Source organism: Barbus barbus (genome assembly GCF_936440315.1).
Source record: "Barbus barbus genome assembly, chromosome: 18".
Classification (NCBI taxonomy): domain Eukaryota; kingdom Metazoa; phylum Chordata; class Actinopteri; order Cypriniformes; family Cyprinidae; genus Barbus; species Barbus barbus.
Window position 1 is genome coordinate 826,787 of NC_136746.1, and position 26,191 is coordinate 852,977.

The 26,191-nt window shown below is 37.7% G+C and overlaps 2 protein-coding genes across 3 annotated transcripts in view; one reads left to right on the forward strand and one right to left on the reverse strand.

The window, feature by feature from the left end:
* tp53bp2a (tumor protein p53 binding protein, 2a) overlaps positions 1 to 19,437 on the reverse strand; it is a 43,289-nt gene extending 23,852 nt beyond the window's left edge. The window contains exons 1-6 of one of the 2 annotated variants that reach the window (XR_013785430.1): positions 18,930 to 19,437; positions 17,576 to 17,723; positions 13,171 to 13,284; positions 5,134 to 5,201; positions 4,868 to 4,969; positions 4,580 to 4,754 (exon numbers count right to left, since the gene is read on the reverse strand). Coding sequence is in view for 1 of the 2 variants with exons in the window: in XM_079440063.1 (XP_079296189.1) it covers positions 4,580 to 4,754; positions 4,868 to 4,969; positions 5,134 to 5,201; positions 13,171 to 13,284; positions 17,576 to 17,723; positions 18,930 to 18,938 (616 nt within the window). In the remaining variant the exon portion in view is untranslated. The remainder of the gene's footprint in view (positions 1 to 4,579; positions 4,755 to 4,867; positions 4,970 to 5,133; positions 5,202 to 13,170; positions 13,285 to 17,575; positions 17,724 to 18,929) is intronic. The other variant, XM_079440063.1, reaches the window with a different exon arrangement.
* Positions 19,438 to 22,267: 2,830 nt separating this feature from the next.
* On the forward strand, positions 22,268 to 25,824 carry LOC306884316 (uncharacterized protein). The gene is made up of 6 exons (XM_079440065.1): positions 22,268 to 22,381; positions 22,488 to 22,557; positions 22,934 to 23,023; positions 23,169 to 23,235; positions 24,442 to 24,622; positions 25,177 to 25,824. Exons 3-6 carry the CDS (start codon positions 22,976 to 22,978, stop codon positions 25,328 to 25,330), a joined length of 450 nt encoding a protein of 149 aa, XP_079296191.1. The 5' UTR covers positions 22,268 to 22,381; positions 22,488 to 22,557; positions 22,934 to 22,975; the 3' UTR covers positions 25,331 to 25,824.
* The last annotated feature ends 367 nt before the right edge of the window (positions 25,825 to 26,191 follow it).

Genomic DNA, 26,191 nt, shown 5'->3' on the forward strand with positions numbered 1-26,191 from the left:
GCCCAAATTTCATTTTTATCCTCCCAAGATTCGGACCTAGACCCCTTTCTATTCAGAGTGATATAACAGTGTTATACTGACAACTTTTGCGGTGTTACACATGTAAATATCAATATTGAATCTTAAGAATAGATTCCCCGAAATTTTATTTAAAATAAGGGCTAATCCTTTACAATTGTGTTATTTATTTGATTTGGGAATTGTTTAAAACATTACATTTAGTTTTGTTACTTGACATATTTCAACTTCACAAAGAAAAGTGCAGAATTTTGTCTGAGAATTAATAAAAGGATGCCTTTTTAGTTATAATTTGTCCTAAATCTCAATGTTAAAAAAAAAAAAAAAGTGTGAAAATCATATTGTGAAATCAGTTTTGTCAATCGTATCGCATCATGAGTTGAGTGAACTGTCCCTAAAATGAAAAAGTACACCGTGGCCATGTGGGAACTAATTTTACATTTGTGGCCACAAGCGAGGAAACAAATTAATAAAACGAGGGAACAAACTCTTAATTTGAGGCCACAATAAATGTGACCCTGGACCACAAAACCAGTCATAAGGGTCAATTTTGTGAAATTGAGATTTATACATCACATGAAAGCTGAGTAAATAATCTTTCCATTGATGTATGGTTTGTTATGATAGGACAATATGTGGCTGAGATACAACTATTTGAAAATCTGGAATCTGAGGGAGCAAAAAAATCTAAATATTGAGAAAATCTCCTTTAAAGTTGTTCAAATGAAGTTCTTAGCAATGCATATTACTAATCAAAAATTAAGTTTTGATATATTTACGGTAGGAAATTTACAAAATATCTTCATGGAACATGATCTTTACTTAATATCCTAATGATTTTTGGCATAAAATAAAAATCAATAATTTTGACCCATAAAATGTATTTTTGTCTATTGCTACAAAGTGTTGGTCCCCTTCCTGATTTTTAATTTTATTGCATGTTTGTCACACTTTAATTTTTCAGATCAAACTAATTTAAATATTAATCAAAGATAACACAAGTAAACACAACATGCAGTTTAACAATAATCCACAACAACAAACAACAACCCCCCGAGGCGACGGATCAAGAAACACAGCGGGAAACACGCTGGGATTCGAGTCAGACTCAGGAAAAGGGCTCACAGGCCTCCTCTTCTGAGCATTCTGCTCGCAAATGTCCAATCCTTGGAGAATAAGATGGACGATCTTAGAGCCAGGATTAGTTTCCAACGGGACATAAGGGACTGTAACATCCTTTGTTTGTCTAAAACATGGCTTTCGTCCTCGGTCCCGGACACTGCTGTAATGCCGAGTGATAACTTCTCTGTTTTTCAGACGGACAGAACAGCAGAGGCCGGTAAATCCAGGGGTGGAGGAGTGCGTTTCATGATCAACAAGAAATGGTTTGACCCCAGGAATATCTCCATTCTGTCGCGTTCCTGCTCGCCTCCTCTGGAACATCTTTCCATTATTTGCCGCCCATTTTATCTGCCCCGGGAGTCTTCATCGATGCTGTGTACATTCCACCACAGGCGGACACCGGCTTGGCTTTGTCTAAACTTCACAATGTGCTCAGCGGCCTTTATCATCGCGGGAGACTTTAACAAAGCCAACCTCAAGCAGGTCATGCCGAACTTTCATCAACATGTATCCTGTCCAACTATATCCCTTTTCCACCAAGGCAGTTCCAGTGCTGGTTCGGAGCCAGAGCCTAGTTTTGAACCGGTTCTTTGTTTTTCGACACCCAAAGCACCAGCTCCGAACCAGGAAAAGCGGTTCTTAAGTAGCACCAAAACATTGCTGGGCTAGAAGGAAGAACCGCTTGCGTCAGGAGCTGGGTTACCGTGACCAACAAGACGAACAGGAACTTGGACCGCCATATTTGAAATAGCAGCTAAATGCTAACACGTTTGATTCGCCGTGTTTGGATGTCGATGTAGGTTCGCAAAGCCATGAACATCAATAGCAACGCAACGTCCGCCATTGCTGATAGTTTGTTTAGGCTTGTCCGGGATAGATCGGCACTGCGCGGACCGGTCGGTGCGAAGCATCGGGGTGCTGCGGGAGCGACTGGAAAGCAGACGGCTCTTTAAGCTTTTGGATCACTCTCGCGGTGCTTTAGTGTGTTGTGTGCCGATCGTTCGATCTGCGTGGTGCTGATGCACGTCGAACAAGCCTGTTGTGCCGCGCTAGTGAACCGAAACATGAAACGTATTCAGTGACATAAGACCTGGCTCTGTATTTGCTCTCTAGCCTGTGGAAAAGCAACCGGTTCTTAAAGGCCTCGCCAGTCGAACCAACTAAGAACCAGCTATAGCACTGGCTCTGAACTAGCACCTGGAACTGCTTTGGTGGAAAAGGGGTACTAGAGGACCAAATACACTGGATCACTGCTACACTCAGTTCAAGGATGCCTACAAAGCCCGCTCACTACCGGCTTTTGGCAAATCGGACCATGCCGCCATTTTCCTCACACCGGGATACAAACAAAGGCTCGTTCAGGATCCTCCGGTGCAGAGAGTAGCTGGTCCTCCCACTCAGAGGCTATGCTGCAGGCGGCTCTTGATGACGTCGACTGGGACATGTTCCGGGCGAGTTCTTCTGACGTCAGCGAGTTCACGGATGTAGTATTGAGCTTTGTAAACACGCTAACCGAGCAAGCTACAGAAACAATAACGATAAGGATATTCTCCAACCAGAAACCGTGGGTGGACAGAACAATCCGTGCCGCGGTTAACACACGCACTGCCGCTTACAATGAGGCTCTTCTGACCGGGAATATGAGCGAGTGCAAAGCATCGTGCTATGCTCTCCGACGCGCAGTAAGAGCCGCTAAACACAGATACAGAGAGAGAATTGAGTCTCATTTCCAGCTCAATGACTCTCGACGGATGTGGCAGGGACTGAGGACCATCTGTGCCTTCGGAAACAACCCTCAAACACCCTGAACGTAGGAGCCCCACAGGGCTGTGTCCTGAGTCCCCTGCTCTACTCTCTCTACACGCATGACTGCGTGTCCTCTCACAGCTCCACATCTATTGTCAAATTCGCTGATGATACTGTGGTTCTGGGCCTCATCTCCAACAACGATGAGACCGCATACTTGGATGAGGTAGAGAGACTCACATCATGGTGCCAGGACAACTGTCTCTCTCTGAATGTGAGCAAAACTAAAGAGCTGATCATGGACTTTAGGAAGAGACAGCAGCAGCCCTACACTCCTCTTATGATCAGTGGGACCCCTGTGGAGAGGGTGAGTAGCTTCAAGTACCTCGGCGTAAACATCTCCGAGAACCTGACTTGGACTACACACATCCAAACACAGGTTAAGAAAGCCAGGCAAAGACTGTACCATCTGCGACAGCTGAGGAAATTCAGGGTCTCACCAGCAATCCTGAAAACTTTCTATTCAGGGACCATAGAAAGTGTATTGACTCAGTGCATCTCAGTGTGGTATGGAAACAGTTCCAATCAGGACTGCAAAGCACTACAGAGAGTTGTGCGCTTAGCTGAGCGCATCTCAGGGTCTGCTCTCCCCTCTCTGCAGGACATCTACCTCAAACGCTGCAAAAATAGAGCTGTTAAAATCATCAAGGACTCTAATCACCCTGGTAACCATCTATTCACTTTGCTTCCATCTGGTAAGCGCTTCCGTAGCCTGATGGCAAAAACTGAGAGACTTAGGAGGAGCTTCTTCCCCCAGGCCATCAGGCTCCTAAACTCTAACTCTGTGTCATAACATCACTTGACTCCATGTAAATATCACCATATCAATAAGCTATTCATAATTTTTCTCTACCTCATATTGCTGCTATTTAAATACCCTGTACAACTTTTTTGCACATTCCTCTTATATTACTATTTAAGTCAACAACATGCACACCTGCACATTTATATTTATATTTTTTATTCTTTTATTTTTTCTACTTTTCTTTTTCTCATATTTGTATTCTATATAATTGCACTGTCCTTGGAGCGGACCTGTACGGAGCCCCTAAGAAGCTCATGGTGGTGAAAAAAATTTGCGGTGGGAGGAAAAAATATTTTTCAAATCTTTTGCGTTCTCTCGTAAAACTTTTCCGTTCCCTCGCAAAACTTTGCGTTCTCTCGCAAAGATGTTTGCGTTCTCTCGCAAATCTTTTGCAAGAGAACTATTTTTTCCTCCCACCCCAAATTTTTTCCACCCACCCAGAAATCTTTCCACCACCATGAGCTCTTAGGGGCTCCGTAGACCTGACCTACATTTCACTGCTGATTATACTCTGTATAATTGTGTATGTGACAAATAAAAATCTTGAATCTTGAACCTAGGAATGAATTGCATATGTTTCTAAGAACATTTAGGATATTACTGTATGCTTACATTTAGAATCATTCTGTGCACATCTTTATAAATGAGGGAATTTTTTTAACTTTTAACCAACTGTCAAGCAACTCTTACAGAGAGTGCTGAATGCATGTACTTGTACGATGTACTTTAAAAAGGTCATTACGCAAATCTCACTTCAATCGCCAAAAAACCTGTTACATCAGCAGTAAGATCGCTAGAGCTCATAATGAACGGCGCTGTGATGCTCACCGAGTTTCCCATTGCTGAGGCGTTTCTGCTCCACCTGTCCCTTCAGAGCTCGCACCATCTTCAGCTGCGCCTCCTGTTTCTCCACCGTGTCCCTCAGATGCTGCAGTTTCTTCTGCTCCGAGGACGTCTGCGGCTGCCTGTGCTCCTGCTGCTTCAGGAAATGCAAGCGCTGCTCCTGCTCAGGACAGTGAGAGGACAGGTTCTTATTTGCATCATTTTTCTTATTAAATAACAAAGACACTTTAACTCAGTCATTTTTCCCCTTTCTAATAACGTGTTATCCAGTACCTTGGAGGCTAGGAGCTGCTGCTGGGCGTCAATCTGACGCTGCTGTCTGGCAGACATATCCTGCAGCTCTGCTAGAGTCATGTCCATCCACGTGCTGCTCACCTGCACAACACAACACACCAACATCAGTCTCTGAAATCCTCTCATACTCGTTAATTTCCTGTTCGACTAGACTGCATTCCTCTCGTGCCTTCATATGTGTGAGTCAAACACCGGGATTACGTTACACGAGGAAATGAAAGGCACAAGAGTGCAGGCCGACTCACTCCATTCTCCGGCCGTCTGTCTGTGGGCTTCTTGACGCCGTTCCTCTTCTGATTCCAGGTCCTGGAGTCTGAAATACAAACACAAGCTCAAGCCCAGCGATACTGCAGAAAACACCTGAGCGTAAGCCTGAACGATGCCAACTTCAATTTAGAAACTCTGCTTACAGAAACTGATGAGTGTAACACATTACTGTAATCAGAGCACTTGTTAATATAAGGTTCAACTGATAAGGGATTCTGCCAATGCACATAACTGATGTGGGAAAACAGATGCATGAAAAGGGTCATGAACTGAGAAACAAAACTTCCCTTGATCTTCTGACATATAAGAGATCATTGTACTATAAAAACATCTTGTATGTTTCAGAACTCAAAACTTTGTTGTTAGTCTAGAAACAGCTTATACTGAAGGCAGTCTGCCAAAACCACAGCATTTGAAATGTTCTAATCTACTCTATGATGTAATAGTGTGGCTAAGCACCGCCTCTGCAGAAGAACATCAACGCCTGCTTCTACATCACTCGTTTATAAACAAAGCACAATTCAACGTGGGATTTTTAGAAAGATTGAAACTAAAAGACGATGCTGTGCCGACTATATTGGATCCGACAGTAATGTCGCAACACAAATGGGAGTAAATGTGTTTTTATTAGGTGATTACTATTACTCTGTCTGTTAAACAGATCATTTGATTTATTCATGCATTTTTAACCTAAATCACAGCAGCGTTTATCTATGAGGATCTATGCATCTATGAGGAAAGTAAGCATACACAACTATTAGCCAATCACAGCAGTGGGTGTTTACTTCTGAGTCTACAATCCACCACGTTTATTCAAACAGAGCGTTCTGATGAGGGGGTTAAAAACAGGACAGAAAATAGCCTATTAGTACTTCTAAATTATGATTTTGTTTAAGTAAAAATTAGGGATGCACGATATTGAATTTTTGCAGATATCTGATATGCCGATATTTTTCAACTCATTTTTGCAGATACCGATATATTTCCTTTTGTTTGGAAAGAACCCCAAGTACCTCCTTTGCAGAGAGTCTAAACAAAGTATTTTTAATTTTGGTTTGTTTTTAACAAAAGCTCAGGCCTATTTGTTAGAATTAAATAAACAGTAATGAAGTTATTTTATAATGAAAGTACATTGAAAGCTTTGAAAATAATTATAAATCAACTATAAATCAATCACTTTTTTTCAGACAGATGCAGTGGTAAGCTTAACATTTTATTTAAAGATTTAACATTTGTAGATGTCTAAAGAGAAAGAGTTGTAAACATTCTGAAAATCTTTCAGAGCTCATAATCTGTTTGAAAAGAGAAAAAAAAAAACATTACACATTGATAAATAAATGTGTATATATAAAGTCATTTAATTTACAAGTGTCATGTATGTGATTTATATTCATGTAAGCTATATCTTATGACCTTTCAATCAAAACATACTCATGATTTTATGACATCAGTTACTGCTTTATTTAATCAGAAATACAATCTTAATGTTATTGGAGTATTTTACTTTCATTTTATTCCAAGTAGGCCAACAGCACCCCTTAGGGAATTAAAACTCCTTGCTGAGCAGGCATTAGGACCCGGGGGGAGACTGCAGCCGCATGGCTAGCGACAGTTGAATCTATTGCACACGCTTCATTCTGTTCATGCATTCTCAGTTTATATGCAGCGATCAAAAACAGTGAATCTAGTCACCATTCAGGCAAAAATTAGCTTTAAGAATGACCACACTGCTGACTTGATCTTATTGCTAGCACACCCTGAGCACATGCAAGTTATTCATCTTATCTGCAACACATATTGGCATAATTGCACATTCAGACCGATGGGGTTATTTACATTTTAAGCCATTATCGGCTGCTTCCGATTTCATACCGATAATATTGTGCATCCCTAGTAAAAGTCTTGATAACATTATAAGTAGACCCCAGAGAACAATACAAAATAAAAACAAAGGCAGTTCATGACCCCTTTAAAAATAAATTGTAAAAATGAATTGAAATGGTTAATTTAAATGGCATTTATTACAAAAACCAATGCATATGCAACTTCTCTCGTCAGAACCACAACCATTATGTGAACAACCACATTTCAGCATGACGTTCACACAGTTACACACCATAACACTTCTCTGTTCAAACTTATGATGAGATCAAACTTCAGTTCAGTCAGATGTTAATTCAGTCAATGATTTGTTAGAATGATTTAAACTGAAACGCAGGAGTTCATGAGCCTTTTTGACTGACTAACGAAAAGAAGCATTTGAGTGGATTGTTTGTGAACTGCTTAAGATCATACTGTATATACTGTCACTAACCTGAAGGTAACACAAAGATAGTCTTTTCCCTTTTTGTTGTTCCTGGCTCAGTTTTTAATATTAGGCCCATGTAAACATGCACAGCCATCTTTAAACAGTTTGATGTGCCATAAGCACCACTTTTTAACAAGGCATGTCAAGTTAAAAATAATCAAAAAGGCAATCACGTGCATATCCAACCCTGTGTTTTGGTCCACGTGCCCTCAGTCTAGTTGTTTTTGAACACAAGGACATCCTGTATGTGCAGCCAGATGTGAAATTAGAGCATGTTACATGAATTGAGTCATGTAGATATTGCTTCGTAACCTTCTGAGAGCCTTCATGACTATAAATAAACTGCTTTTGTCATATTGAAGGTTTTTACAAACGTCTCATTTTCTCCAAGATCATTTCATCATGTGTCATTCTGTGATTTAGAGGGCTGTGGGTAAATGAGCAGGAGATACACATCTCCATATTTACGTCATAAAGAAACTGACACCTGTGGTTATAAATGGACTGAGACTAAAATCAACCAGGGACCTATGCCAGTATAAAAAAATGCTGGCATCTAAATCTACAGGTGAAAATCACATCACTGTATCAGGACAACTTGCCCATTAGGAAAAGCCCCAGACAGTGCTCCTTATGGTCAGCCCATTTGATTTCATCTTACAGAGAAGCCAAACTCTTCAACATCGTGATGACTGAATTACCACTGCGTAGAAAATGTGCGATAAAAATGAATTTGTTGAACAATTCTGTCATGAACGAATGACTCTGCGAGGCTGCGTTCACAGAACTGATGATGGTTTTAAAAGTGATTTAAGGCTGTGTTGCATCAGTGTGCAGCTCTAATAATAAAGCAACAGATCTGCAGATAGAAAGGTGTCATTTTACACAATCATGTTAGTGCAGCTGGTCAACACACAACCGTAATATTAATAGATAGGAAAAGAGACTTAAAGCAGCTGTATGTAGCTTTGCCTACAGTTAAGCGAGTGGAAATCACTGTTATAGGACCGGGTTTGTAACATTGATATCTCGATTTTAATCGATTCTCATTTTTACGAAACCATATCAATTCTTAAATCCCAAGAATCGATTAGTCTAGCCTGTGTTCAGTTAATGGATGGAACATTGTAGCGCACCTCCCATCCAATATATCACAATAAGCATTGTGCTTTGGTCCTTTTGATATGAAACAAAGTCTCAGATTTCAAATTCTGTCCATGTATTGCTGTATTCAAACAATAAATGCTGTTTTGGCGCCGTTTAATGTGGAGTGACAGATCGCTGATTTTAATTAATTAGACATGCTTTATTAATAAAATGTAATCTTAAAAATGTAACCATTAAAAGGATTCCAGAAAAATTTGAAAGGAAAAAAAATGGAATTTGGGAAAAAATTAATCAGATTTCATAGGACCTCAGAATTCATGTAAGGTTATAAGAAGATGTTTTTTCTAGACACTTTACATGTATAAATGTATATTGGCTCAAAACGATATGGACCAGGAGACTATAATGAGTGGATAAAGATTTTCAATTTCACAAAGTGTTTAACAACTTAATGTTATGTTATGTTCACCTATACTACAAAAGGGCTTTTAGTATATTTGTTGTATTTGCTGTTGTATTTAATTTAATTTGTTTGTGTAAAATGTAACTTTATAATTGTCTTTTTTTTAATCATATATTATAACACCTAAAATACGTTGTGGGTATCGCTGTTGGACAGTGTTACTTTATAAAAACGAGTGACTTTTAGACTTGTAATGTCATATTTAGTCATATTTGCGCGGTTTTATTTTTGTAATATGATTATTTTCTCATCCAATTTTGAGGAGAGGAGACACTGCCCCCTCGGACGAAACGCCCCTGGTAAGAATCCTTCGGAAGGTTTGCAGAGACAATGCTCTTCTACAACTAAGAAATGCACAAAATTTGAAAAACTCAGCATAATCTTCTCGTTTGGCTCTCATCGAAGGCGGTCGCATTTTTCTTCCCTCCCTGCCCTTATCACCCCTGCTTGCTCTCTCCTGTCTTGTCCTTGTCTGACACTGAAGAGACTTTCTCCGCAATATTCTACAAAACCGAAATTATGGATCTGATCAACTGGTCTCTTAATGCAATTGACACCATCTTGGGATCGGGAGAACCCAAGTGTCCTGCTGGGACTTTCGCAGCTGGCTACATGATGGACGCATGGGAGAGGTGGCGGGTCGTGTGTCTGGCAGCTCTTTCCGTGGAGGACATTGAAGACATCTACCTATTCGGAACCATGATAACTGGGTTTCTGCTGTTTGGATTAGGTGTTACCCTGTTATCGGAGAATTCAGGAGACGGGAAAAGCTGTCCAAAACCTCACAAGGCTGCCCGTCATGATTGAAGCAGTTGGCAGCGGTCAACTCTGAGACAGAGACTATTAACCGCAATATGGATTCGATCACGGATAAGCTCTCGGCTTTGGAAAGGAAAATTGATGGACAAGGAGATCAGAATGGACAATGAGAATAAGCTGTGAAAATTAAAAGGCAGCTTTTCGCCCAAAGACCAAACAATCTTATCTCTTTCGGCTTCCCAAAACAACAGACAGCTTGGCAAGGTTGTTCTGGAATCTAACTCCCCGGATGAATACTGCAGAGAGACGCTCTTTCTTCCCTCCCCCCTCAACAAACACCTTGTGATTGTCGAGCGTTTGGGTTCCGGCCAAGGTCGTTTCCATGGCAATACAATCTGCGGACTGAGACAACTTGTCTGGAGTGCCAGTGTGGCGGATCTCTAGGCACACGAACTTACACATACACACATACAGATATTCACCTCCCTACCCCCATCCCACGCCTTCGTTGCTTCATCCCGTCAGTTGATAACGGGTCTGTGTTCGCGCTGTAATGGCTGCAGGCCGGATGGCTGTTTCGTCTGAACTGGATTACTATGCAAGTTATGTTCCTGTGTTGACTGTGCTCTATGCTGAGGTTTTTGTCTGTTCTCACACTGCACTCTCGTTCAGGAGCGTAGTGTGAGGACTATTTTTTTCTCCTCTCTTTCCTCGTGTTGTGCTGTATTCTCTTCTTTATTGCATTTCGTTGCCTTGTACCTACATGTGCAATGACAATAAATTGAATCCAATCCAATCCAATAATCTATTTTTATTCCATGCGATCCTGCTTTTAGAATCTCTCCCTTCACAAACACGGACCGGTGAGCGAAGCCAAACAGACAGCAAGGCATTGATCCGTGTCTGTGCAGGCTGTTACGTAATAAAAACACTAAAGCAGAAAAGAAGTTGTTTTGGGTGCTTGCTTTCAGGAAAAAATGTTTTTTGACTACTGCATAACGCCGGTTTCACACTGCAAGCGTAAGCAGGGCGTACGCAGCGCGCAAGCAGGACGGAAGCAAAGCAGAAGCAGCGCGTATCCATTATTCACACTGGCAGCGTTTGCAGCGCGCACCTGAACCGCGGATTTTGTACAGAATTCTCAATAATGGGTAATAAGTTAGCTTTGTTTTATTTCTATTTAAAATACATTACAGAGGGAAAACGTGTCAAGAAGCTCATTTTTTTAATAAATTACGAAATATAAGTTTGTTTTCAATTTTCTTTTATGCTTTGTTTGCGTGTAGTGAGAGTTGTTGACAGAAGGAAGGCAATCGCGCTATATATGTTGTTAAGAAGAATACGAAAAAGGATGAGACGCAGACTTTGGGTACTCTATGCAGTTTACACAATATAAGATGAAGGAAGAATAGCACCTTCCTCCTCAACTTGAAACTTGAAACATTTAATTGTATACATATCTCATATTTCTTATATATGTGTGATTATTGTGTGAAAAGTATCCATTTTTAAATAAATGTTTTTATTTCATCAGTGTTGTTTCTTTACTGATTGTAATACTTCAAAAACTGTACTGATTGGATTTGCATGGCTGAGGCCAACACAATGCTTTATCCTGAACATTACATTAGTATTGACAGTGCTTTTGAGGTTGTCATTAACCTTGCACAGTAATTGCTTTTACATATTTTATATATGTGTAGAATAATTTAAATGCTAATATTTTGATATATGAATTATGGTATAAATTACCTATTTCATTACAAAAAAAAAAAACATTTAGAAAATCATTTGTAGTTTTTATCTATCTTATAAACAGAAAATTTACATACATTACCCATCAAAAACATAGAAAATCAAAAAATGTCTGTAATAAGTAACCTTAAACTTCTTAATAGACACGTTTTTTAATGATCAATTTATCGAGAATTAAGTCTAAAATAGACATACAGTAGTCTACAGCGTAGATGTATGTAGCATGTGTGACCTTATTCTGTCTATTGTATTTAGTTAATTAGCTATTAATTTGTTCGTACGTGGGCATGCTAAAAATTGAAAACAAAAAAGTAAGAAAGGTTATTACTTTCTGCACCGAGTGCTGATGCAACATCCTCCCATGCTTTTTCCTTCGCCTGCAAGTCTTTATATAGTAAATTATGAGGATCATAAATAACTGTTTCTCAACCTCCACGATTAGACGAGTGCCGTCCATGATTGTCTTCTTTGCATTAGCACTAGTACCGTCATCATGATGTCAACATGACACCTGTTCTTACGGCAACTTACTATATAGTTATAACACATAGGCTAACATAATTAATACAATTAACCAGTGACTTAAGCAGAAATAACAGTATAAATTATTTAAACTAATTTTAGTGATTAGAGCAAAAACTTTATTTTATTTAGTTTTTTGTAATATAGGCCTATAGTATTATTATTATTTTTTTTTTTTACTGAAGTTTATACTCTATTTACAACATAGTAGATGTCCTTAATTTACATGCTGGGGAACAATTTCACTTTTTCGTGTGTATTTTGTCCATAATCAATGCTTTGTCACTTTAATTGAGTGTAAGCAGCACAGCAAAAATAGACTCGGCGCCGAAACGATCGCGGCACTGCCGCTCCTGCTCTGCTCCTGCTACGCGCTGCCGCGCCGCTCCTGCGTGATGTGTGAACGCTCTCATCCGTTAACATGGGCGCCGAAAAAAATGCGCACTGCTTACGCCCTGCTTACGCTTGCAGTGTGAAACCGGCGTCAGTTTTGAGTGTTGAGATTGTTTCTATAGCACCTCTTATGTCAAAAGATCCAGGAATATTCTGATTTCTTATTTCATGACACCTTTTAAGCATATTAAATGGCAAAACATTTTACTACAGAGCTGTGCAATGTTTTAAAACTATTATCCAATATTTTTGTCGAAAGTTGTTGGAGCCTAGCTGTTATGGTAGTAAAACCACCTGAAGGAAGAGCAAGTAAAGATCATTATTATTTTATTATGTAAGCTTATGTAAAGCATTGCCTCATCTAGACACCCTGTAATTAAACTTCATAATAACCAGACATTTTTATCAGCTGCTGCAATTTGATTGGTTGATGGCAGCCGTTTCCGTTGACCGTTGCTAAATATTTGAAGGATGTTAAATCTAAAAATGTAATAATATTTTGTCAAACACGGACACATTGCTAAGAACTGAGAGGAAAAGTCATTTTGACTTAACTCACACAGTGAATGTACTTATGTGTGTGAGTTTTGGAATCACAGAGGTTCAGGAACTTTCTTTTTTTGGATTAAGTATCTCTGCAAGACTATCTGTGACAGAAGTGAATAAACCATTCCTTCGGCAGCAGTGAACACTACGGTGAGAGCTTACCTGTCTGCAGGTTGGGTGCTCTGCCTCGACGCAGATAGAAGCGAACCTCAGGCCTCTCCTGCCCCCACTGCAGCAGCAGATCCATCATCTTCTCGCTCTCGCCTATCGCCCGCTCTGCATTCACACATGCATTCATTCACATCCAATTAATAAAAGGAACATTTATTTAGCACTATCTATTCATGGAACAAATGTGTGGGAAGGTTTAAAGGTTCCCACAAGCCATAACAGAGAGGACGGCCGCTGCTGGCAATGGGACCTGATCTTCATCATTGATCTTAATGCAGTGCAATCTTCCCCAGAGCTTCAGATGGCAGATGTTTCGTTTGCTAGAAACTGGAGTCTGCTGTTGCTCTAGCAATGAGTATAAAGATGTGACGGTTACAAACCTGCCAACCTTGGAAAACTTATTTTGATTACCATCATTGTTACATGGTTAACTATTTATTAAAAAACTCCAGTACACTTTAATTAAAACTCCAAAAACTTCTGTACACTATAGAAAAACTACAACTACTTCAAATTTATTTTGAGAGAAGTATTATTTTTATGGATGGGCCATTATTTACTGCTATATTTCATTCATGCTGGAGGGTGCCCTCGTGCAGAAAATCCACATATGTGTCCCTGGAGCACAAAAGCAGTCATGAGTAGCACAGGTATATCTGTAGCAATAGACAACAATACATTGTATGGATCAAAATTATACATTTCTCTTTTATGACAAAAATCATTAGGATATTAAGATCATGTTCCATGAAGATATTTAGTAAATTTCCTACCATAAATATATCAAAACTTCATTTTTGATTAGTAATATGCATTGCTAAGAACTTCATTTGAACAACTTTAAAGGAGATTTTCTCAATATTTAGATTTTTTTGCTCCCTCAGATTCCAGATTTTCAAATAGTTGTATCTCAGACAAATATTGTCCTATCATAACAAACCATACATCAATGGAAAGATTATTTATTCAGCTTCAGATGATGTATACATTTCACAAAATGGACCCTTATGACTGCTTTTGTAACACAAATTAAGATGTTTTTGATGAAATCGGAGAGCTCTCTGACCCTCCATAGACACCAACACAACCAGTGTTGGGGAAAGTTACTTTTAAAAGTAATGCATTACAATATTGCGTTACTCCCTAAAAAAGTAACTAATTACTTAGTAGCTACTTTTTAATGGAAAGTAATGCGTTACATTACTTTTGCGTTACTTTTTAAATATGAGCAGGGCTTGCTTGTTTTTAATACAAGAAATTAGATTAATTCAAATGTAAAAGCCCTGTATCTTGTGAAGGAAGAGTAAATTCACGTCTGTAAAGTAAAACGCAGGATAAGAAGGTTCAACACTCTTCGGCAATAAAAAAACAATGAAGCACAATTGCTAGTTCATCTAAAGTCATTTTTGCTTATTAGTATGGTTGAACTGGATCAAAGGTCAGCAGCAAACACATTGGTTAATAAAATGGGATTAGATACTTTTGTGTTGTTTAACATATTTAATTATTGCAGTTTGCGTCATATTCTGAGTTTGTATTTCACTGTTTTAATTCATTTTGATGAATACTAAATCTGTTTTTTGTGAGTGGGATGAGTTCATGCACATTCAGATTTAGATCTATAGTAGCATGCTCACACAGGGACCTGTCAGTCAATAAATGGGGAAAAGTAACGGAGTAAGTGCAAATAGCCCATCTTGTTAGCAAAGGCTATTTACACTAACTCCGCCCACTAACGTGTGATTGGGTTAGTCAACAATAAAAAAAGAAGTTAGCACAACATCAGTTTCGGTGGCGTAGATGGTAAGGCACATGCTTTTTGACGCGATCGACCCGAGTTCGAGCCCACCTTTTGCCAAACATTTTTTTCTCCCTTTTCAAATCTCATATCGCATCAGAAAGGCATTTATTTTCAATAAAGATGAAGGAAATAATCAAAAAGTTGAAAATAAAGTATTGGGTAGGGTTAGAGTAGGTGTAGGGAGGGCTTTATTGTCCCAATAAGGTGGCATCCATTTAATAATTTGAATTAAAATTATAATTTACACTCAGTACGTTATTATTGCGTACTGTTTTATAATGTACTACAATACTGAGGTGCAGATAATTGCCACTATTTGCAATAAGTAGTATAAACAGCAGAAAATCTTGCTATTTTAACAGTGTAAATATAATCCATTGCTATTTGCACTTAGTGTACATAGCATATCGTTAAAAAATACTGCTATTTTCACTGAGTGCAAATAGCCGCTGCCAAGTAACTGGCGTTACATTTTTGAAAAAGTAACTCAGATATTTTCTTGTAAATTAAAAAGTAATGCGTTACTTTACTAGTTACTTGAAAAAAGTAATATTATTACGTAACTCGCGTTACTTGTAATGCGTTACCCCCAACACTGAACACAACTGAAATGTTCCCAGGTCCAGAAACGTAGTAAATGCATCAGTAAAACAGTCCATGTGACCTCAGTGGCTCAACTTCATTCGGTTTTGCGATGCTATGAGAATACTTTTTTACTCAACCATTCTTCTCCCCCGAGTTACGTCTTCCACCATTTTGGAGAGTACCTCAGAATGCATTCCACGTAATCAGCGTTGTTTACGCTTAGAGGAAAGCGTGCGTATGCGTTGTGATACTCTCTAAAATGGCAGAAGATGGAACTCGGGGGAGAAGAATGGTTGAGTAAATAGTTTTTGTTTGCGCAAAGGAAACAAAAATAAGTATTCTTATAGCATCGCAAAACTGAAGTTGAGCCACTGAGGTCACATGGACTGTTTTACTGATGCATTTACTACGTTTCTGGACCTGGGAACATTTCAGTTGTGTTGCTGTCTATGGAGGGTCAGAGAGCTCTCTGATTTCATCAGAAACATCTTAATTTGTGTTCCCAAGATGAATGAAAGTCTTACAGGTTTGGAACAGCATGAGGGTGAGTAATTAATGACAGACTTTTCATTTTGGGGGGAATTAACCCTTTAAAATTTGACGTGGTCACATTTGTCCGAATGCATGGTCTGCGTTGCTCCATAAAGCACCAGTGCAGCAGAAATACTGCAAATACTGAGGAAACCATGGCAGGCTGAGGATTTGGGTTTCAAGCTAAATGTAAAAGTAAAGTAAAAGACCACTTCTTAAACCTGAGAAAGTGAGCATGCAAGCACGGTCACAGACAGCCAGTTTAGTTTTCACTTTGAAAAGCCTGTTATCTTTGCTGTTTACCTCATGTTACGCTATGGAGTCTCTCTTTTAACTATTTTTAATTATTTGATTCCTCAGTATTTGCTAAACGTTCTGTAATTTATTAGTCAATATATAATACAGCATGTGCTGTATGCTGTGCCTCGTCTTATTCGATTTTGTTAATAACCGTTATATAAGCTTGCTTGTCATTGTAGCCTACTGTTTATTGTTGTTGAGCTTTTCAATTCCATTGAATCCATCTTTCAAGGCATTTGCTTTAGTCTTAAACAGTGAATGTATAGATCTAAGCAGAACAGTGCATTATCTTTACTTGTAAAACTAGACACCAAGATCGTGAATTTGAAAGGGAACGCGTCCAAAGCCAGACTTATAATGCTGCAGAAGAGGAACTCCCATGCGCAGAATTCAAAACGCATAATACTGATGAATGGATTGAATGTGAACCACTCAGTTACCATATATAACTATAAACTATAATAAAGAAGAACTGTTCATCAGCATGCATTGATTAATCCCATGTTGTAGCACAAAACAGCGCTCGTGAGACCAACTGAGAGAGTTAGTCGCAGCAGAGCAACCAATGGGAAGAATGAGTCCCAGCTATCACTGACACTGAATTAAAAGAAGATAGACACGCTTTCAATGATGAAACATTAAGACAAACACTCGGCTGCAACAATGTATAGTTTATCTGTGTTCTTAATACCACCTCGGGTGCTTTCATAATAATTAAGGATATTTATATCCTTTATTTCAGAAGAGAAAATATGTTTCTGCATCATTCTGTGATAGGAAGCCACATCAGATCACAAAAGGAAGTTATTCTAACATTCAACTGATGTTGTGGAGTAAAAACAAGTTATAATGTTCTCTTTTGTTGGACAACAAGTCATTATAAGGTAAGATGTTTGGCATGTGTTGCTCGTTATAAGCAGGGAGGCTTTTCCTCACAGACACACAAACAGAGCCAGTTTAAAAATGTAATATAACTCCGATTGGATTCTTCTGAAAGAAGGTGGTCATATACACCTAGGATGCCTAGAGGGTGAGTAAAACACAGGCTAACTTTCATTTTTGGGTGAACTAACCCTTTAATATGTGCCTCATTTGAATGCAAAGCCATCTGGTGCTCAAATGTGTAAGGTACAGGTCAGAGACTAGTGAGGAAAGCCCCATTCTTCTCTAAGCTCTCACCTGAGCCTCTCCATACTTCAGCCAGGTAACAGCTGGCCTCGCCCGGCTCCTTGCACAGCTCCAGCACGTCTCCACACAGGGTCTCGGCCGTGATGGGCACCTCTGTGAAATGCTGGTCATTGTTACTGAGGTACACAGTCAGGAACATCTGGAAAACACAAGCAGACGTGGAGGCTGAGACACATCACACAGGCGGATCAGTTCGATTTCAAGCAAGACATAAAGTTAAAGACATCACACCACCCACCACTGCCTCTCTCTGATTCAACACATGATCACCAGCTGGTTAGGAGAGAGAAAGACATACACAATGTGCAGAGCAGTGAGCTTTCAGGATCAGGACTGAAAATCATGGCAATATGTGTCCCTGGAGCACAGAAGCAGTCATCAGTAACACAGGTATATCTGTAGCAATAGCCAACAATACATTGTATGGATCAAAATTATACATTTCTCTTTTATGACAAAAATCATTAGGATATTAAGATCATGTTCCATGAAGATATTTAGTAAATGTCCCACTGTAAATATATCAAAACTTAATTTTTGATTAGTAATATGCATTGCTAAGAACTTAATTTGAACAACTTTAAAGGAGATTTTCTCAATATTTAGATTTTTTTGCTCCCTCAGATTCCAGATTTTCTAATAGTTGTATCTCAGACAAATATTGTCCTATCATAACAAACCATACATCAATGGAGAGATTATTTATTCAGCTTCAGAAGATGTAAACCCATTGTCTCTTATAACTGGTTTTGTGCTCCAGGTGTGTGATGGTCACTCGACCGATGAAGTACATCTGTATTATGGATCAAACTTGTTTAATGGTCCTGTAGTATGTAGTTACTCAACAGAAGAGAGAGTACTTGATTTCTGACAGCCAATGAAGACTGACCCTAATAATTAATTAATAATTAACACTGGAAAATAATTCTGATGGGTTTCATATAATAATAACATCATAATCTTGTCAAGACCACCATATAATGTAAAGAACAGTTTCTTTAATTTGTCCTTGTAAGGAGTTAAAGGGGAATGGATTGCTTTCAGTAGCATTATTATTATGAATTTGGAAAATAAACATTTAAAACTAATTAAACGAAACTGTAGTGTGAATGAATCCTATTGTATTATACTGTCTGGACTAAAGCACAGTAATGAAGGCTTTTAAGATATACTGGGAAATGATTTGACTTATAGATTATTCTTTATTATAAAACCAGCGCATTAATAAGATTCATGTAATACAGCATTAAGGTGATATCTGTTCAGGTGAGATATAAACAAACCCAGTGTTTTTCCTGAACTTCTGAAGTTATATAACTATCATGAGAATATGAAAGTCTCTCACCGGCATCATTTTGGCGTTTTTCCTCCGAGACTGAATCCGGATCGGAGCGTGTGAGTGTTTCCTGCTTTAATGAAGTTAAAAACGGAGTTATATATGATTATAAACCCGTCCTGTCCTGTTCCCCGGGTCGTGACGTCACAGGCCTGCCCAAACTTTCCTTCCGCGAGAGTTTCGCTTCACCAACACCGGCGACTGTCTGGTTGATTTTACACCACAGAAGCACTCCGATGATCAGACGAACAAACAAGAGGAAGATGATGATGTGCTTCTTCAGAGTCTCTGACCGCAGTTCGGTGTTCTCGGCCTGTGACGTCACCCTCGGGGGCGGGGCAACATGGCGACCGATAAACATGTTGTTATTGCGCTTAGAACATACTTCTGTTCTGTAGCCCGCGAATATTTAATCATATTTAATACAAGGACGCATATATATATAGAGAGAGAGAGAGATAGAGAGAGAGAGAGAGAGAGCTGATGGGAGAGCGAGGCTTTTGAAAGGTTTGGAAGCGCTCGCTGAGGACTTCTGCTGGTAAAGACGCGCAAATGCACTGCTCCGCACAATACAGATAAACAATAGAATATCGTGAAAAACTGCATTTTTTATAACTTATTTCAAAAAGTGAAACTTTCATATATATTTTGAGATACTGGATTTTGACTTTTATGAGCTGTAAGCTCTAATCATCAAAATTGAAACCTTTTGAAATGTCTTACTTTACATGTTATGAATATAAAATATATATAAAAGTTTCACTTTTTGAAATAAATTACAAAAAAAAAAAAAGCTGTACCTGTAAACAAATGATCAATATGGGATCTTTTATTAATTTGTACCTTTATTTGTGCAAACGCATTTGTGGCAGAATACAAACTACAGTATTTGGGCCATCCAGCTTTTAAAAGCTTTTTAAACGTGCAGAACAGCCAACAAATAATGACCCTGATCATAACAGATGGCCGATAGTAACACATAAAAACTATTATTATATCCACAATAATGGAGAGGCATTTATATAACAGCACAACCAAACACAACATTGTCAGATCAACAGGGGAAAGACAGTACATCAGTAAGACATTCTGTACATATTTACTCCAGTCCTGGACACATGTGCTTATATCTACTGCATCATTTTGAATAAAATGTCATGATTGAGCCCTACTTGAGATAAAAGGGCCATTCTGGTCACCTGCTCCATCTCCTTCTCTGCATTCTTCCAGTACCAGAGTCATTTGTGTCTCCAGTAAAGATGATTTTATTGCCTTAACATTTTTAACAACATACATTTTAATGTTGTCTTTGACTTAAAAAAGCACCCTTTGAACTTTAAGCATATTTCACTTTTTATTTATATATCATTCTAAACATTTTACAGCATTTTAAACCATCAAATATCACCAATTGTCCTATATACCCAGGCCTGTCTGCCATTTTTATGATGAATACAACACTTAATATGAGTGATTATTTTCCACCTAGTTTGGTATATTAGTAATAGTTTTCTTTAACCCTTGTGCATCAAAAAAACAAAAATAAGTTACACTTAGGTTCATAGAGGACAAAAATGTCCATGTCAAAAAACAATCATAAAAATTTGAAGCTTGGGAGCACAGACTTAAGTGTTGTCTCATTATAAATAAGACCCATGGCAGATTATTGTTGAAGTAAAAAAAAGTTTAAAAGGTGAAACCAATAAAAAGTTATACAGGTTTAGGTTTATGAAAATGCTTTATGAACAATATTTTATATAAAATATATATTTTATAAAACATGTTGAACTCTAAACCCGCTAGAAAATCAAAGACATAAATCTAAACAAGTTGTGTTCCAAATTTGAGGTTGATATCTCAAAAAATGAGCTTTCAGTAAGATTTTGTTTGGGCGCAGTACCAAATGTTCCCCATTAGATGCCAGCAGAACTCCGCTGGTGACACAGTGCTTGGTTTGTGATTTACAGTAGAGTTTCTCTCTCTCAATTATTACAAGCACACACACTATTGTTTTTATGACACACATACAAACCACACTCCGACATCTATACCAACACACTCACACAACTATAGCTGCATTATTTATCCAGTTGGCTCTATAATATGCAGAAGCAGAAAACAGGAATAAAGTGAGTATTTGCTTTATAGACCCTTTATAGACCAAACCTGAAAAAATGGCACCATCTGGTAAAAAATAGTAAAAAATTATATTTTGAAGCCTTGCCAACAGAATGAAAGCCTATTAACAAAAATTGCATACTTTTACAGTTGAATGGCACTGCGATCAAAAATATGTTTTAATGGGTTTCAATGGGGACATTTTTGTCCTTAAGGTCCTGAGAGGAACTATTTTTTGTACCTAGTGCATAACAGATTTATTAAAGGAAATAGGGGTGAAATAAAATTCCAATAAAAATACACACCTGAGCCAAAATTTATGCAGTTAGCATTAACACAGGCAAAATGATAAAAAAAACAAAACTGAAAAGGACAAAAATTTCCAAAAGGTTGCACAAGGGTTAATTTATATATATATTTTTACAAGTATTAAATTCATAAAAATAATAAATAATGACCTCAAAATATTGTCCACCCTGTTATATTCGACTTCTGGCCCTTTAAATGAAAGTTGGAAAAGGAAATGATATCTTATCAAACAGCTGACATCATTTCCTTGGAGGAAAAACAACTGGGGAAGGTGAGTGAGAGCCTCTGTTTAGTTAATTGTCTGTTTTTACTTATTTGTTCCGATCTGATGTGGTCATCTTCAACATGTCCACCCTGTTAAGGGGAATATGAAAAAGTAAATAGAAATTCTTCTTTGTAAAAGTACCATTTAAAAGAACAACAACAAAAAACATTAAATTCTTTATTTGACAGACCTTCTGTGCTAGCATTTTTTGCTCAGACTTAGTTTGCTGATTTTAGGTCAAAATGTTAAGTCAGAAAACCTAACAGGCTGGACACATTTAGTGTACATAGTGATAGTGACAGCAATTGATGTTTAAGTTGAAGAAGAAGTGTTTTTAAACTTTATTGTACATATTCATAAATCTTTCAAATTGTTGTTAATTTGTCCCTAACAGGACATTTTTGGTCCTCCTTCTCATTTAATTTGGCTCATAATTGCTTAACTTTATATACCTAAGGTTGTATATAGCATATTTTTACCATATATTTATTTGCGTCAGTCTTCCTTCTCTCTGAATCTCCTCATCATCGTCCCCTACTGCAGTCTTAGAAATTGCTGTTAATTTACGGCAGAATTTCAACAGTATAATCCTGTTATGCTCAAAAGCAGTACATTACTGTTTTTTTTGTTTTTGTCAAATGACGTAGACAAAATATAACGGCACTTTACTGTATTTATTAGTCGAAGGAAATAAAACATTACCATCCAGTATTTTTGTAAACTTCAGGGAGCACACAGGGACTTTCATCCGTCTTCATACTGTTAATAGGTGAGTTTTGCACGATATCATAGACAAAATACATTACATTTGCTACAGCAACTGACCTGTATTGTGGATATTGGAAGTGAAATGATCTTTTATTTGCTGTTTTCAGTGATAAACTCGCCAGATGCGTCATCGTGGAGTGGATTTCTGACTCTGATTACATTATTCCCAATTACAAGGTGAGTTTCATTCAACATGCGATAATTCATCTGCAATGTTTGTTTTTTTTTCAAACACTGTTGCATTGAAATCACATTGATGACTCTAGCGCGCTGAAAAGACAGTTGTTGTTCGCTAATAGGCTAGTTTGCTTTTCTGTAATCTGCGAAACCTCCAGAGTTAGAAAAAAAAAACTTCATTTCGGTGTCATTGTGATTGCAAATTTGAGTAAGCATGTTCTAATATGTAGCCTACATATCTTTATTCTGAGGTCGATTTTTTTGTAATGCTGTTGTGCTTGTTCTGTTATTCTTATGTTGGTTACATTTTTGCATGAATCCAAGTTGGTTTTGTAGTTAGCCTAAGTGATACTTATTATCAGCTGTCCTTTTACAGCGCCCAGACCTTGAGCCATCCTTCTGCGTTATTCAGCGTCTTATGGCTCACTTCTCTGAGAGCCTGGAAGGGTTAATCCTTCTTGCAAACGTAAGTTACTTCTTCTTTTTTTATTTTCTACGCTATGATTGTCCTGACAAGCAAAATGTATGATCTTTTTTTAATTTAAAGCATAATACATACAAGGCATTGTTTATTTTGTTCTTATTTCAACATCATTACATCTGTGTCCTAGGCACCTGCCACTGCTGCTGATGTAGAAAGGACGCTCACATTACCTGCTCCTCGGCTTATACTCCTTGGTATGTACAGTATAGCAGAATCTCTCTTTTTTTGGATGGTTATGATTACTCTACATTAAAGCAAAAAAAGAAAAGAAAAGGCAAGTAGTAATAGTAGTAGTAGTATTTTTACTGTTATTTCAGCGAAATGTTAAAGGGATAGTTCATTCATATTCTGTCATTATTTACTCACCTTAGTGTTTTTCCAATGTCATATGCCGTTGTTGTTTTTTTTCAAACCACAAAAGGAGAAATGTATTTAAAAAATTGTCCTGATCACGCACATCCAAATAATAGCAGTGTAGCAACTGGCATCAAGAAAGAAAAAAAAAACGCAGAAGTGTCACAGAATGGTCCCGTGTGACCGTTGTGTTCATAGGTATTTGATAGGTTTAATGAAAAATAAAAAAAACTAAATTTCATTTATTATTTAATGGAAATCCTGACATTGGCTTTTGGTGGTCTGTGCTTAACTGTGTGTTCATGAGACACTATTAGTGCCACAGTTCACTCCCAGAATAAACAACTTTACTTGTAAGAAATCATGATTAACAAATCAGTACGACACAGAACATATAGAAATCTCCTGTATGTACAGTTGCGCACAGCAGACCAAAAGTCAATGTCAGGATTTTTGTGAAATAAAACACTACATTTCAGTTTGTTTTTCACCAAAACCTATTGTATACCCCCTATTGTAAACACTTAGAATATACAACATGTGTCCCATGGGCTCATTCTGTGATAACTTTTGCTTCTTTTTGTAAAAGCTTGATGCTGGTCACTATTCACTGCCATTACATGGACGAGAGCGAGCAGATGATTTTTTTATAATTTCTTGTGTGTCTGAAAAAAGAACCTACAGAGCTTTAGCACAACACCAGGGTTAGAAAATGATGGCTTAATTTTTAACATTTTGAAAAATTTTATTTTTAGGAGTTTGGAACAACACGAGAGAGTAATTTATGAGAGGATTTTATTTTTTTGGTGAAATACACTTCAAAAATATTAAGAAAAAATGTAAGCAACATAATTTAACAATACAAAATTTATACACATTTTGACTTAAAGGTCTGTCCTGAGCAGTCCATGTTGAAATGCATTTCTTTTAGAAGGACAAGACTCTGTGACTGTTTAAAATTATTTGAGCTTTCCTTTCATTCATTTGTAATTGGCAATGTCAAATTAATGTTATGTTAATGCTGAAATGGATTTTTCATTTTAAAGGTTCAGGTGAAACACCAGGAAGCAGTATCCAGCACTGGATGATCAACCTTGAGGAGCACATCATTTGTGAAGACATCCAACTGTCTTTCCTGTCTGGGCTTGCAGCTCTTTTCTCTACTTACTACAATTTCAATCTTCAATACCAAGCTGAAGCCACATGCACACTGGAATTTATCCAAAGGTTAGATACTTGGATGCATACATTCAATTTACTAAATTTACATTTGATTTTATTTGTATATCTCTTATTACAATACATATAGATTTAAAGCAGCTTTACAGAAAATGTGTTTCATTTAAACACTTGGCCCTAATAAACAGGGAATCTAGCATCAAATATTTGAGCCCTATGTCCATTGGTGGTGACGTGTTGGTGGAAACCTTGAAAGGAAGCAGATTCATCCAGGACCCATCTTTTGTTGCCATTAAAATGATGACCATGTGCATTTGTTAAAAATGTTTTAAGTCATGACTAAAATAATATAGGGTATAAGATGTGTTATGTCAATGCTTGAACAAAGAGATATCTTTAATCTAGACTGAAACGCATCATTCAGCCCAAAAGATCTGAGTGCTGGAGCTGTTAAGAGAATTTCCTTGCCTGACAATGTAAAGCAAAGTGTTCTTGATAAAAGCATAGACTTGCTATACTGATATATGCTATATTTATATGTTCCCCATGAGTAATCTTTTCCCCCTCCACACTAATTATAAACACACACATTTGTTTTGCAGGTGGTTCATCGGGATAAATCCGGAAAAGGGCACCAAGGCTGGAGGAGTCATATCAAAGCGGACGGGGAAGGTCACACAGAAAAAGAAAACCGTGAACCCTCGTGTCTCCAGTCTGCTTAAAAAATGTATGGATTTTGAGTGGGACTTTATATAAGTATTACACACCACACACACACATCACACACATTCATTCATTCATTCACTCACAGTCTCTCTTGATCACTGTTTTTTCAGGTATTCAGTAGTTTTTATTCACTCATAAACATTTACTCAGTTGTTCTTTAAGTTGTTCACTTAATCTCTGTGTCCAGAGTAAATTTTTTGGACAGCCTGTATGGCTTGGACAGCTATCAGAATATTTTGTTAAAGCAATTGATTTATCATTTATACAGCTGAAATGTACATTTATTGTAATAAAGTGAACTAACATTTATTGTAATAAATGTAATAATTTTTTTAGCTTTGCTTTACCATTTGTTTTCATTTTGTACAAATGTCAGAATCTGATTTGGGGAATATTTTACGTTTATTTCTGTTATGACCAATTCTTCCCCATAAATAGCTGAAATTTCAGTTCTTTTCTTTACTGTTATCTAGGCTTTTTTCTAAGAAAGTCATTCAAAAGTTTAATAAAACGAGACATGTTTTAAAACAATACTTTAAAGCTGTTTTCCTTCTGTTACATTTTTAAGTCACTGTTTCAAAAGGTACATTTATACACTGTAGTAATTTTAAGACTGTTAGGGGCAATTTATGAAATCACAATGTTTAGAAAATATATAAGTATATAAGTCGTATAAGTCGTGACGTATTGTCAAGTATGGTGACCCATACTCGAAATTGGTGCTCTGCGTTTAACCCATCCAAGTGCACACACACAGCAGTGAGTAGTGAACAAATCCACACACACACACACACACACCGTGAACACACACCCGGAGCAGTGGGCAGCCATGCTGCAGCGCCCGGGGAGCAATTGGGGGTTCGGTGCCTTGCTCAAGGGCACCTCAGTCGT